The 14927-nt window shown below is 44.6% G+C and overlaps 4 protein-coding genes across 4 annotated transcripts; 2 read left to right on the forward strand and 2 right to left on the reverse strand.

Moving 5' to 3' along the window:
- Positions 1-2760, reverse strand: LOC116776809 (uncharacterized). The gene is made up of 3 exons (XM_032670052.2): positions 2327-2760; positions 1598-2197; positions 1-595 (listed from the first exon to the last, which is right to left on the reverse strand). Exons 1-3 carry the CDS (start codon positions 2428-2430, stop codon positions 40-42), a joined length of 1260 nt encoding a protein of 419 aa, XP_032525943.2. The 5' UTR covers positions 2431-2760; the 3' UTR covers positions 1-39.
- A 227-nt stretch (positions 2761-2987) lies between these two features.
- On the forward strand, positions 2988-8688 carry LOC116776808 (conserved oligomeric Golgi complex subunit 7). The gene is made up of 17 exons (XM_032670051.2): positions 2988-3133; positions 3247-3333; positions 3613-3693; positions 4197-4370; positions 4680-4826; positions 4946-5063; positions 5143-5312; positions 5397-5498; positions 5838-5970; positions 6138-6271; positions 6705-6839; positions 6977-7142; positions 7295-7453; positions 7544-7638; positions 7995-8078; positions 8389-8482; positions 8554-8688. The coding sequence occupies exons 1-17, from the start codon at positions 3131-3133 to the stop codon at positions 8658-8660; spliced, it is 1989 nt and encodes a 662-aa protein (XP_032525942.2). The 5' UTR covers positions 2988-3130; the 3' UTR covers positions 8661-8688.
- Positions 8689-8862: 174 nt separating this feature from the next.
- Positions 8863-9162, reverse strand: LOC116776768 (gametocyte-specific factor 1-like). The gene has a single exon (XM_032670010.2). It carries the CDS (start codon positions 9160-9162, stop codon positions 8863-8865), a length of 300 nt encoding a protein of 99 aa, XP_032525901.2.
- A 704-nt stretch (positions 9163-9866) lies between these two features.
- On the forward strand, positions 9867-14753 carry LOC116776928 (probable tyrosyl-DNA phosphodiesterase). Its single transcript, XM_032670235.2, has 14 exons — positions 9867-10070; positions 10205-10303; positions 10539-10680; positions 11071-11258; positions 11602-11781; positions 12284-12386; positions 12596-12718; positions 12816-12911; positions 13358-13528; positions 13643-13811; positions 13891-13993; positions 14063-14162; positions 14241-14448; positions 14613-14753. Exons 1-14 carry the CDS (start codon positions 10034-10036, stop codon positions 14733-14735), a joined length of 1842 nt encoding a protein of 613 aa, XP_032526126.2. The 5' UTR covers positions 9867-10033; the 3' UTR covers positions 14736-14753.
- The last annotated feature ends 174 nt before the right edge of the window (positions 14754-14927 follow it).

Below are 14927 nucleotides of genomic sequence, written 5' to 3' on the forward strand. Positions count from 1 at the left end.
GTCGCGGGCACGGCTAGTTAGAAATACTTATAAACCATACTACTTCAAGCGTCGGTCGATGTAATAAAAGTCGTCACAATATTTACTCAGTTTATTGATCTTCCTCAATCTCTGCTGTATGTTCCTCAATCTCTCTACGTTGGTGAGGCTCTTCTTCTTCTTCATCTTCTTCTGTCTCCTCGACGTCTTATGTTTGACGCCGCCCCCCTCCCTCGTCCCTGTGAGGGCGCACGCGTCGTGCGAGTTGCCGTCTCTGCAGCAGACGCCGGACGCCTTTACGTTATCTCCGCTTGCCCCGACGCCACAGCCGCCCCGACGCTCCACCGACCCCTCCTCGAGCCGCTCCCAGGAGCACCGTTCCCTCTGATGGTAATTCATGACGTGTCTCCGGTACTTCGTGTACGGCAGATGGCATTCCTTACACTTGTGCAGGATGTGTTTCTTCCTGGGCCGGCTGGTGTGTTCCCTGGTGAGGTGTCTGTCCATGTTGCGGTAGTTCCCCGCTATGTATCTGTCGCAGTAAACGCACACCAGAAACGTGTTCCTCCGCTTTACAAGCCTCAGGTGTTTAGTTTCGTGGAGCACGAGACGGAACCTGAACCGTGAAGGCTGATGTTAGGAATATACAGACACAAACAGCCGGTGACAACTACTACCTTCAAAGGAATTTGACAACCATATAATTTACTTGCTAGTGGAATAGTTTCTTGTTTCTGAAGTCCACCGGAACGAATGGTCGGACTAACAATATACAGATGAGGCAATTACTGCGGAGATAGTTTTTAGAGCAAACAATACTTGTACTAACATTGTAACTGGCGAGAAAATAAATAAGAAACAATTTGACATAACGACAGTGAAAGTTCCAAAGAATCAGGGAGCTATCACCTCTGTCCTTAAACACCAATAAGACCTGGAACGATCGTTTTGTTAAAGAAGCCAAAAAATGCAAAAAACCAAGACAACAAGCTTTCCCGAAGCCGAAGGAATTCAAAGTATCAAGTTTGTCAGCAGAATTAGGAAATCAGTTTTAGGTGGAAGAGTCTCTGTGGCGGAACAATCTGCAGACGAGCTGACAGGTGCCATGTTTGAGTTTCCGAGAAAAGGCAACGGCTTCTTAATTTACCGCCTCTAATGCTGGAACACCCCACCTACTTGTTACACCTGGCGTTTCTAAAAAAAGCTTCGGATTCACTCCCACATACATAGAATATTACAATAGAGAGATACTGCTTTTGTGGAGTCCATTTTGAAGGGCTTAGAGCGCAAAATGTGTTGTCTCAAAAGAAAATTTGAAAGAAAAAGAAAAGATTACACCAGAAACTGTGGGGGGGGGATTTATTGCATTCGTTTGTGTTACTTCTAGACCGCCGTTTTCATAAGTCTTCTTCTTCTTCTTCTTCACTTCTTTTGGTTCAGGATTTCTGCTTAATGATTGATACAGAACAAGAGGAATACTTGTAAGGAGTTAAACAATACAATAAATACTCATTAGGCATCTTGACAGGACTTTGAATGATGTGGGAACCTCGAGTTTAACATAAGGATATTATCATGCTTTAAAACATCCCGGCAAGGATATTCCAAGACTACGTACCTATCGGGCAACTTCAGACCACAGAGTCTACATATGGACAGACCGGTGCTCTTTAATTCACTGTAATGTACACTTCTACATTCATCAGAAGTTAGAACACTCGTCAAAACAGAGTCATCAACTCCACATACAGCAGCAGGTTCCTCACAGCCCCCACCGTTTGCTGGTTGCTGCCTGTCTCCATACATTCCGTCTCCACCGTAACAACATTCAGAATACAATTCAGCTTTCACATGAGTAAATTTTTTCAATGATTCCGAATCAAAGTCATCTTCAAATTTTATTTTATCCTCCGTACGAACGTCCACACAGAACGCCTCCTCAATGTAATGATGGCTTGAACAAAGCGAGTCCATGTCTATATCAAGAGATTCCTGTTTCAGCTCCAGCGGTTCCACCAACTCTGGGGATTTTTCTAATTTTACTTTTGCTAGATCTAGTTCTATGTTCTTTTCGTCTTTAATTCCGACATGTCTGTTGGTGTGCTCGGTGAAATCATTCGTTGTTGTAAAGTAAAATTTACAAGTATCACAACAGTACAGGGTTTGTCTTATAAGAGGTATTATGATATGTGATGCGTTGTGGACGAGGTAGCTGTATCTGAAAGTTAAATATTAATAATATAGTTCAAGTTTAATGGTTTAGACTAACATCTATTCAACAGGAACGGAAGCTTTTCATAGATACTTTTTTAATACAAATCTATTGAATCAAATTTAAGTTTCCTACCCGTCAGTAAACTCCTGATCGCAGAACTCACAGGCTTGCTTCGATCTAGTCTTTAGAGACGTGTAGAAGTTACAATCATATTCTTTCTCCATTTTGACAGTCATTAGACCAGATCAGGTTATGATTTAGTTATTGAATATAAAAAACTTTGAAAAACACTTTGCTGTCGCGGAGATAACAAAACCTCACGATGATTCTTAATTATCAGAGAGAAGATACACGATACTTAATATAACAAACACATGAATGCAAGAAAAACTTAAAAAAATAGTTTTTAAAATTATTTACAGGGTCGTAACTTAGCGTAAATCAATATCATAATTATATATATCTTCACGAATCATTGAAACTAAATCTATATACAAATATCGATGATCAAAACGAATTAATAAAAAGTGATCAATCAATATAAAGTACAATAACAAATTGACAAGTCTTTTAGATTAATGACAAATGACAATTTGATCTGAAAACTGAAAAGGTCGTTTAAATGTGTTGTAATCGTTTAAATGTTACAAGTTTTTAATGAAGACTTGAAAAAGAAATGTCTATTTATTTAATACAATTATCGTTTAAAAGTTATTAGACAATTTTATTTTTATGAGTTGAGGAGATGATCTCTTTTAATTATTTTGTCTTCATGTAAGACTTAACCACTTCAGTCAATTGGTCCTGTCATTACTTATCACACTTCACAGTGACATACTTAAAACTTCAAATAATACGTATACATCGTCAGTGTTGATAACACAAAACAGAGGTCCAAATATATGTTAGTGTTTTATATGCGGTGCTAAATATAACATGGTGTGTAAATATTCAAAAGTAATTAAAGGAAACTTCAGTTTTGTACCTCCTTGCGGAAATTCAGAAATACATAGTATGTTACATCGTTTTCATGTATTGCTTGTTTCAAACAGGATTTAAAAACCTTCGCCGAAAAAGATTTTGATCCGAAAAAATGGATAAACACGGCATGGAGCGGAGCCGGCAACCAGGAGAAAGAGGTCTCTATATCATTATTACTATCTGACTTAACTGTGAAATAATATGAAGATAAATTGATGAAGCTTTCATTGGCTTGAGTTGTCAATATGTAAGAAGCTTTACATCATCACAACCGTACAGAACATGTTTGCGTTAGTTGTTCCGGGGAATCTGTTGAACAAATTCATGTGGACTCTATATGTGGTGACAATCTCAGAACGTAGCTGCCTATTAACTGTTGGAGAGAAGCCCGTGTATCCAACTAGTCTCGTTTTATTTATACAGATTTTTTGTTTCAGATATTTGTAGCCAACACAGTGGCAAGACTGCAGCTGTACATGAAGCAGCTGAGCAACTCTCTGGATGAGACGGCCACTCAAGTCAGTATCAGAGAAGGGTTCTATGTATTATGTTGTATAACATTCAGTACTTACACTAGTAGAGCGCTCCCGTTTCTGCTGCATACTTATGATTTGTACAATATTAGTTTAAGGAATAACGGAACCAGTAGCAAATTACTTTAAAAGGCCTCTGATCTGTGGATTCTTAACTCAAACTTAAAGGGTTTTCCAATAAGAAGTGTCATTCTGAATAGCCCGCAGTTTGGGTAGATGTTACTTCTGAAGCAGTTATTTTTTTAAATTTGACAAATGAAAATTATTCCTTTCATAAAAATGGATCGATGCATGCTTCAATAACACATTAAAATTAATAAAATTCACTATAAAATTTTTTGGTTGTCGTAAAGCATCTTGGAGTATGTCTTGTCGGCGCCCCGGAGCAAGCTGTAGTGTGAAGTTTAACACTCAGAAAATAAAAGCGAATTGAAATATTTTTGGTTATTTCCATGTTGTATTTTCGTCAGCCTCGTTTGTTATAACAGATAGTGTCTTCGATCCCGCGGACACTCCAGGAGGCGTCGTCCTTACAGCTGGAGGCGGCCCTTCTCCAGGAACAGCTGAAGAGCTTGGAGCAGAACGTTCAGGGGGTCGAGGAACAGACGGGACACTCCATCAAGAGTCTACAAAAGATAGACCAGCTCAAGACTAGACTGGAGGTGAGATGCTTCTGTGTGGGGAGCTGGTGCTATGCCTTCTACAGCTGGAATATAACTTGAAAAAGTTCCAGCGATCACAATGGCCGATGTAATATTTTGTCGGTTTACTCACAATTGTTCGTTAATATGTTGTATTAATAAACACCCCCCGTGGCAAAGTATTCAGACGACCGACTTTTCTTTGGTGTCATGAAATTTTGTGAAGTAATTCTCCTAAACACCACCCGGAACATCAACACGAACACATGTCGTCCAGAAGTTCTGAGGTAAACGATGAATCGTCTGTTGGACCTTGGTGATACTCCCCAGAACGCGGCGTCGTCACTGCGGGAAGCTGATAAATGGGTTGCGCTCGCTCAGTCTCTGGAAGACACCCTGGACTCAGGGGTGCCCACAAACAAAGAGAAACTAGCGACACTCGCGGAACAAGTGCACGCTATGACGACCAGCTTGGAGGTGAGGGACAGTAAAAAATTTGATTACTTTAACTTTGGCCTTCCCTTAATAAAAAAGATGACAAAAACTCTGGTGAGAGACAGTTTCCAGCAAGTAACGTTTGTATAATTGACTTCCAGGCACTGAGCGACTCTGCGGAGTATGAGAGCAAGCGACTTCAGCTAACCACTCTATACAACAGACTGGAGGCGGCCATCAGTCCGCCTTTCATGGAGGCTCTGACCATGATGGATGCAGGTAACACTCAGCGCCGTACCACCACCCTCTCCCCTCCTTATCCTCGTGGTGAACCGTCTCCTCGTCTACTCTCTCTCAGATCGCTCGTCGTCCTACGTGTCCCTGTTCGTGTCGATGTCCCGCGTGTCGTCGGCGCTCCGCTGTTGGCGCCGGGCCTCCGCCGCCGCCCGCGCCTCTCGCTGGACGAGACTCGCGACTCACACGCCGCGGGCCGCCACACACCTGCTCATGGACGACGCCCACGCCCAGGTAGTAGACACAGAGAGACACACAGACAGGATGGCGATACGTGATGCATTTCATGACATAGCTGGTGCGGTCTGTATGATGCAGATGGAGTGGCTGGTGTCGGTGGTGAGCTGCGAGGCGCCGCTGGCCGAGCTGGTGCGCCTCCACACCGACCTGCTGCTGTCCCTCGACCCCTCCATCACTAAGGTTAATATCTACATACCTATATATAACACTAATTAAGCTACGGGTTCATTTTGAATGTAATTCACTTTATGCTATATCACTTTACAAAAATATTATTTTAGTTTAGTTTTTAGTTACGTAGGACCTCTGAGGAAAACAAACTAAAAGAGTTCATATAACAGTTCGGGAATATTAATAGGTTACAAAATATAATGACATATACATGTGTTCGACATTCAAGACAGAAAGTAAACTTAGAGCTTAGACTTAGATTGGATGCTGTAAGAGATGCAAGAAGAAGACAAAACAGAGGAAAATGTTATGTTGTATTAGTTACTGTTGAAGGCTTTTTACTTATAGATAGTGACGGCTCAGTTCAAGCTGTGCCAGAAGCCCGAGGACGGACTCACCTACCTCACGGACCTCCGGGCGGACCTCGACCACTACCGGGACAGGGTCCGCGACTTGCTGGACTCTCACAAGTATAACAAAGGTGAGGGAGAGAGAGAGAGAGAGAGACGGCAGGATTAGATACGGACGACTCCAAAGAAGTTTTATAATCTGTTCAACCATAGTCCCCGTGCGAGCGAGCCGTCATGACACCCGAGGAGTGTGTCGTGTGTGTGTCGCACAGTCAGTAACGGGGTGTGTTCGTAACAGAGGTCGTGTCTGAGGCGGCTCTGCGCGAGCTGGGCGTGTCTCTGTACAGTCCGCTGAAGGCGCTGCTCCCTCAGTACACGGAGCTGCAGACATCGCTCCTGCTGGCCTCGCTGGACGACCCCGCGCTACACACGGTCAGGACTCGCACCTATTATAACACGACACGCTGGACGGATCACGGATATACTTACTATAACTCATTAATCTTCTGCTAATTTTCTTCAACTTCTCCAATTCCTCTGTTTCTTTATCTTCTTCCACGCTGCTTGTTTAGTTCTTCTTCATGTCCACCAAACACTATATCTCCAAGGTTTTTCTTTTCCCGATCCAAAGTCCAAAGTGACGTCACCACAACGAGATTATCAAAAATCTAATTAGTAATGAATCTGTGTCAGATAAAAAATGACTTCCGAGGCATGTTCTCTGTCTCCTAAGACTGAGAACCTGTGCTTATTATCTAAACATCAACCCTAGTGCTAGTATTTGCTACCGGCCCGTCCTACCGGGCCCGATTTGTTCATGTTTGGGCGCGGTCATACTTCACCCCCTCCTCCTGCTGTACCCCAGACGGACCTCCTGGACTACTCCCGCGGCCTGCTGACCGTGTGTGAGCGCTCCCAGGACCGGCTCTCTTCCGCTTACAGCAAGGGGAGGATGATAGCTGGTCCCGCTATATACGGCTACTTCGCGCCCGCGGCTGAGGTCAGTGTGTTTTCCTATTGGACTTGTCTTACTTAGCTTTTGGTAGTGGCTTCTTCCAAAGAAGTTCAAAACGTATTTTTAAACTTTGAAGCAAAGGAAGTGTATGTTATCTTTGTTGCCTGCTCCGCCTCGTCCAGTCTTACCTGAGCTCGGTGTTGTCGCTGGTGTCGCGCCACTCCCGCGCGGTGGAGTCGTCGTTCCTGTCGTGTCGCTCCTCCAGCCTGAGCCCGCTGGCCCCGGCCGCCCTGGTGTTGGAGCGCGCGGCCGCCCTGCTGCCGCCCGTGCCGCCGCCCACGAGCGACGGTGAGTGTGGCCAACAACGTAAACATCACGATATGGATGCTGTGCTGGTCACTGCTGTTGTTTCGAGACAGTTAACTTTCATATCTGTCCTATGTTAATGTAACACAGGTCCTGTACATTCCTCTGTGTTACATCCGTCTCTCTATCCGCAGCCTGCGCTCCCCCCAACATACTGTACGACCTCGGCCGTCTGTTGTCGTCGGGCTCCGCCCCCAGCGCCCCCTCCCTGTCCGCCGCCCTCCAGCGGACCCGGGACGCTCTGAACGCGCTCTCCAGGAACATACTGAGGAGCCCTATAGACCTGCAGCTGGGTGAGCAACATTGACTTGACTCATCCGATGTTCCGGAACTTGAAGATGACGTAGCTTCAATATACAATGAGATGCTGTTATATGATGCAGACAAGATCCCCCAGCTGTCCTCGTGGCGCCACAACGACGCTCTGTCCACGGAGCTCCCGGACTTCGCCCTCTCGCCTCAAGAATACATCACAGAGGTCGGCTCATATTAAGACCGCCATGGCCAAGTCCCTGCCAGTCATAGCTTGTTATAAACAAAGTCTTTATACTCAGAGATGTTTCATACAATAAAAGTTTCATGTCTCTATAAGATGTGACCTGGAGTAATGTAGGTAGGTCGGTTAATTATATAAGGTACCGTCACAGTCTGCTGCGGCACACAGTACATGCACCACAAATAGAATAAAATTTGATTGAATTATACAAAGAGAAAACAGAAATCAACATTAAAAAATTATTAAAAAACAACCGGAAGTGAAAGAAAAAAAGGATTTTTATCACATTTAATATATTTAGTTTTCTCACATGTATGACCTTTGTTATGTTGCTGTAGGTCGGTCAGTACCTCATGACTCTCCCACAACACCTGGAGCTGCACCTGGGAGACGCGAGGGCTCCCTGGACAATACTCGCTGAGGTGCACACACACTCACACACTGACACAACACACACACAGATACAGTGTTACAAGTGGCACCATCCCTACCATACTCAGTATAACATACTGTTGTCCTTACAGCTATTTCTGTATCTGATTATAATTACTTATAACACTGAGCCGTTGTTATTAGTGATGGCAACATTTAAGTATCAGCTTGTGTGTAAACTATGAATACCGGCTTCAGACATTTTGTAAGACATTACTGGAAGTAACGCTGAACATTGATAAACAAACCTGGAACTATATGTCTGCTAACATTTACAATGTTTAAATCCCGTTGTCACAGTTGTGTACGCACACCTGTGAGGTCTACGCTCAGAAGATCCTCACTATCAGGAACATGGACGAGCTCGGCACTAAGAGATGTCTCACTGATATAGGTCTGTTGTTAGTGAACATTGAGTACAGTGGAGTATCCTATAGTGTGCTTATTTAATATATGTCTTTACAGTATATCTATCGAGTGTGGTTGAAGACCTCGGCAGCAGCATCACCCCGGCCCTCAAGAATCTGGAGAATTCTCTCCGAGCAGCATCACACACGCACACACAGACATAGATTGTTCAATAAATGTTATAATGAATCACTCGGTCTCTTTTATTTGATCAGAAATGTTGAGAAACACTTACTGTGTCACAAAACAAATGTTGAATCTTAGATTTGAAAGGTACAATCACATATGCTTTTATTTCTTAACATTAACAACATCAATATATCTTAAGGCGATATTCATTATAATTATATTTACATGTTATGGATCTCAATCCCATGTCTCGTGATTGGGATCCGACTCCGGTAAGTAGTCGCTCTGCCGTAGAAACTTCGGTGCTGTAATATTTGCTTTAACTTTTAGAGGTTTGTCGTCTGGAAAGATTTCTTTCCGCGACGGACAGGACAGGACGTGACACTTCAACTCTGATTTCGGCAGACGATGTGTCGCGTTGTAAGGACAAGGACTCAGCTCTGGGTGCTTGGATTGACATCTCACTATGTGCGCTTGGATACGAGACTGCGGGACACGGTGTGCTGAGTTGTAAGGACAGGATATAAATGGATCCATCTGAATAACATGACATAAATAAATACGAGCTACTCAACTAATCTTTTAAAATTAAAATGCTTCTGTTTACTCAACTGTTCCTGGAGATAATGATAACTACTGACCGGTGCGTTGAGTAGATAAGAAGTTATTTATTTACAAAAACCGATTGAAACATTGACTAGTGACATGAGAAGCACAGAGTATTTGAAATGAGGAAAATACAATTACTCTTATTAATCTATTTTTATAAATTATTTATATAAAAAAAAAACGAGTATGCAAAAAACATCATTTTAAAACTATGCAAATGTTATTCTTAATTTTCCTTAAAATATAAAAAAAATAAAATAAAAAGTAATTACAGAACTCTACAATAACGAAAGATATTTGTATTTTAATTTCTTTTAGAAAATAATATTATATGAAAATCGACTCAACTTTTGAATCTTTCGCATTTGCTACGAACTTTAACATTTAGGCAAGGCCATCGACGCAGACGGTTAGACTCGTGATGAGACCTGCTGCTTTTGTTAAAAGCTGCCTGTGATATAATTATGGTATAGTACAATAATTCCTTCCAATATTGTAGGTCAATCGTAATAAAAGAAGATTCATAAATATCCAGGTCTTAAAGTAGGTTAAGCAGAGCTTCGTCTTCTTGGCCCTGAAAACCCCGGCTCCGAAGCTAGTTAGCTGTAAATAGTTATAAATGTCAGTTTTGACGTTGTCATAATATTTGCACAGCTGTTTTATTTAAAATCTTATTTAAAATTTGTTTTTGTCGATTATGTTATGACAATTTATAAATTATATCTTAATAATAAGCTTTACTACTTTCCATATTTTCCAAAAAAAATTATTTAACAATTAAGGATTTCTATTAGAAGTTATGAGTCTTTCAAACAAACGTATGAATCGGGACAAAGGTAAATATTTGTCAAATTTATTCCAATCTAAAGATTAGTAACATTTAAAATAATAACATTTTTGTTACTGACCTGACCCGAGCTGACTTTGGCATTGTTTATGAGCTACAAACTGAATGATTTTGTATTTTTAGTTGATCAACATAATAAAAGAATAAAGCTAGCCTGTAGCTATGGCGAGTCGTGTTATAGAATGAATCCGGCACACTTCAGAGAGTTCAGTCATCCGCATTGTGAGTAAATAAATTATTATTATCTTTTATTGTAAACGCAAGTCGTAAATTCACATTCATATTATGACGGACGCAATACGTTGTGGGTAACTTGTACTGTGTACAGGGGATAGCAAACTAAAGTTTGCGAGTTAAATATTCTGCTGAATTCAATAACATTAATCCTTTAATGTAAACTGTTTCTAGCATTTTTTATTCAGAAATAGATTTATAATTTTTCCTATTACTTCATCAGTGGAGAGTATCCTGGATAATTACAGTGGCTCGGGTGATTACGACATACCCGAGAGGTTCAGCTTACAACGAAACATGATCAGGGAACAGCTCGACATGATGATACAAAACAAGCTCTATGAAGGACAACGGTGTGGAGATCTGTGAGTTGAGGTTTTGTTACAAATATAGTGTGTATTGAAATAACTGAGGAGACCTTAACCGGAGTGACGGACGAGATACAAGCAGATAACATAGAGTAGTGGACTTCAGTCCATCATGTTGAAGTAACTATTATTTAAAGCAAATCTTTTCCTTTTATTTTTATATCTGAAGGTGTTTTCCAATCGAGGTCATAACATCTCCTGTGACTGTTGTTAGAACTCTTCCATAATTCAGTCATCACAAAGAATGTTCTAGAGAACGTAATATAGATACAAATGTAACCAACACGAGGAGTTCACCGCAATGTGATCTGGACCCAACAAAGAAAAACACAAAGTTCTTTATTAAGTCGATATTCGGTTTGTTTAACTTTATACCATGGTTTGTAGAGCGAGGAAAGACAGTGAAGATAGTAAGAAAGATGGAGGTGAGCCTAAAACAGACATGGCCGGGACGAGTCGGAGTAGTGATGGAAAGAAAAAGGCACAAACGACCGATGAAGAACAGATGTCAAGTAGAACACACGAACAGACAGACACGCGATCAAGCAAGACATGTGGTGACAAAAAAATACTCGGTTAGTAGATTAGGTAACGGAGGGTAAGTTGCTCCCGATCATATGAAGAAGATATGTGCGGGCAATCCAGACATCAAGAGCATTTGTCTGAACCATAGTATTACTTTAATAACAAAACACAAATGACTTTTTAAAGAAAATCATGAAAACAGCATGAGTTCTTGGTAAATCACTTGCTTATTTCAAATCCCCACAAAATGATGACTAATTGCATCGAAAAATGCTCTTTAAATAATTTCTCCCCCTCCCCTCTCCCCACCCCTCCTCGAGACATCCCTTAGTCAATACAGCTCCTCTTTATTTTTATTACAATAGAACTCTGCTTGTATGGTTTAATGATCAGACTCCACGTACCGGCCGATGGTGCCGCCGACCAGGGACCCTCGCTCGTTCCTGGACGTGGTGGTGAGTCCCGGTGGTATGTTGTCCAAACACGCGGCTGCCGCTCCCTACCACGTGTTCTACACCACCATCAAGGATAGTAAGAAGACTCACAACCAGAAGTACTCCATCACACTGCTGGGTGAGTCCGCAGCGGGTGGAGTTAGTGGAAGTGCTCCAAAAACAAACAGTCATTACAGAGGTTTACTCTATTCTTGACTTTGGACTGGTTATTTCCTGCCCATAGATCTCTCGTCTCCTGAACACTAAGCATTATGATAGTATAATAGATAGCTAGAGAGAGCGAGCTTGGACGGTGGAGGGGAGCGTTTAACGCGCGGTAGATAGGGGCCTCTTAAACCTACACCCTAGTCGCGAGTGTCAGGCACTGTTGAAGCTCCTCTCCCTGCAACGACGGACCCGGCGCCCGCTCGGTGAACCCATGGGATGCTGAGAGGTTTCGTCTCTAGTCAATAACTCGTACACAGGCCGGTGCTGGTGTCGCCGCACCTCTGTCCCAGGTGTGACTTCTACGTCGCCTGAGAACACTATCGCGGCCTTCCTTCTCTTTTCTCAAAAGCGTTGTTTTGTTCTGGTCTCATTTCTTTTCTATTTCCATCTATAATAGTCCATTCTCTCACCAGAGATCCTCGACAGTAGTTTGGGCGAGCTGAAGTGCTCCCTCCAGATAAACTTCATGGTGGACGCGGGCTGGCTCCTGGCGCACTATTACTTCGCGGGTTACAGGTGTGGCACAGAACAAACAAACAAACATATATAAAGAATTATTACAAGCCACCACCTCAAGGCGTTCGTAATCCTGGTTTTTGTCCCATTTGTTATTCAATATTCAAATAAGTGTAAAGTCTTGAACATTTGTATCGGCAGCGTCCGCCGGCCGGCCGGTCATGTTGTGTATAGATTTGAAGAGATGATGATGCAAGGAAATATTACAGCGCAAAGAAGCTAACGATCCTGTACGGGGAGGAGAGCGCGGAGCTGAGGAACATCAGTGCCAAGAAACCCAACGTGGAGGCGCACCAGGTCAAGATGGCGACGCCCTTCGGCAAACATCACACGTTAGTTGGACACGGTGTAGTATGCGGGGTGCTCGCGTAGTCCAGGTGGGGTTGCTTTAAACACGACATTCACGACGTTGTGGCGCTTGCGTTTCAGGAAGATGATGTTGCTGTGCTACGAGGACGGCTCCCTGAGGGTGGTGGTGTCCACCGCCAACCTGTACATGGACGACTGGGAGAACAGGACGCAGGGGTGAGGAACCATCGGCGGATCATGAACATTCGCTGGCGGAGAGTGCGGGAGCGAGAGAGGGAGTGAGTGAGTGTGGGAGGGTGAGAGGGAGTGAGTGAAACAACTGAGGGAGAGTGCTCCGACATTAGGATGAGGCAGAAGATAAATGTATGTTATTCAGAACTGTCTCCTGACTGTTATAAGCCCTCAGCCTCGTCACCGTCCACTGAATATAAACGACAAAAGTAATGTTTGGTTTCATGGCTCCTGGTCATTGATTGGAAATCGTTAGAGAATGAGTGTCAATAAAAAAATCTGCGATGAAACGTGAGACCCAGCGGAGGTCTGCAGACAGAAAAATATAACGAAATTATGTTACGCGCCACGACCTCAACACGCGAGCGTCTCGGACGAGGCGACAGCAAGGAAAACATAATATCGTCTAAGTACGTGTTATTCCTCCGCAGCCTCTGGCTGAGTCCGTCCTGCCCGCAGCTGCCGGCGGAGAGTCCGAGTCACTCGGGCGAGAGTCCCACGGGCTTCAAGCGGAGTCTCCTGGACTACCTGCATCACTACCGCCTGCCGCAGCTGGCGGTCTACGTGCACCGGGTCCAGCGCTGCGACTTCAGTCACATCAAGTAAGACCCGCCGCTGTAGAGCGCGAGTGACAGGAAGGCGGAGTCTCAGGTTTGATGCAATATGCTTTCAATGCTCCTACAAAGTGTTGTAACGCGTGTTCTGGTTCCTCGCAGCGTGTTCCTCGTCTGCTCGGTCCCCGGCACTCATTACTCCGCGTCGTGGGGTTTCCTGCGTGTGGGTGCTCTGCTGCGTGCTCACTGCGCCGTCCCGCCCCAGGAGACTCGCTCGTGGCCGCTGATCGCTCAGGCCAGTAGCCTCGGCAGCTACGGGAAGGACCCCGGGGTGAGGATTACAAACATAGATGATGTATGGGTGTTAGAGTCTTCTGAGCTTGTTACTGACACGTGTGGTGATGGTGTAGTCGTGGCTGACGGGCGACTTCCTGCATCACTTCACCAAGATAAAGGACCAGCCGCAGACCCTCACCCCGCCGCCCGACCTCAAACTCATCTACCCGTCGCTGGGTGAGTCGCCTCTAAAGTATTCTTCGCAGTACTGTCTCCTATATATTCTAACAAGTGCTTCGCCTCCAGAGAACGTGAAGTCCTCCCACGACGGTCTGCTCGGCGGCGGCTGCCTGCCTTACTCCGCGGCCGTCCACGTCAAGCAGCCCTGGCTCAAGGACTTCTTATAGTGAGCTCGCCTCTCAACTCGCGCCATAGTATTCATGTATGTCATCGCCAGCGCTAACGTCCTCTCCGCTTGCTCCAGCCAGTGGCGGGCGCTGCACTCGGAGCGGGACCGCGCGATGCCTCACATCAAGAGCTACACGCGCGTGTCCCCCGACAACTCGCGCGCCGCCTTCTATCTGCTGACTTCCGGCAACGTGAGCAAGGCGGCCTGGGGCGTCCGCAACAAGGACGGCGGACTCCGCCTCATGAGCTACGAGGCCGGAGTCCTGTTCCTGCCGCGGTTTGTGGTGAGAGTCGAGCCCCTGCCGGCGGCGGGTCTCGGGTGTCTGACCGGCATCAGACGCTCGTTAAGGACCTCCGCCACTCGCCGAGCCTCCGGCCGCCGCGGGTTCTGGTCCTGCGCGTGTCGGCGCGTGTTAACTCTGTTTTAATGTCGCGCGTGTTTTTCCAGATGAGCTCGGACTTCTTCCCCCTGTCCCCCTCCTCCGCCCTCCGCCTGCCGGTGCCGTACGACCTCCCCCCCCAGAGGTACTCCCCGGACATGTCGCCCTGGGTCTCCGACTACTTGTACTGAATAAATATATTATTATTATTATTAGTTTTATTGTCGTTGTAAGACGCGCGGTTTGTGGCCCGAGCCCGTGTCTCACAAACGTCTGTTCCGAACCGGTTTGTATCAGAGCTCTTCGGAAATTATTCCTTCCGTAAAAGTTCCATTTATACAACAAGAACTTATTTCCTGAGGAAAGCCGGGTGACTCACCGTG

Source organism: Danaus plexippus (genome assembly GCF_018135715.1).
Source record: "Danaus plexippus chromosome 29 unlocalized genomic scaffold, MEX_DaPlex mxdp_36, whole genome shotgun sequence".
NCBI lineage: Eukaryota > Metazoa > Arthropoda > Insecta > Lepidoptera > Nymphalidae > Danaus > Danaus plexippus.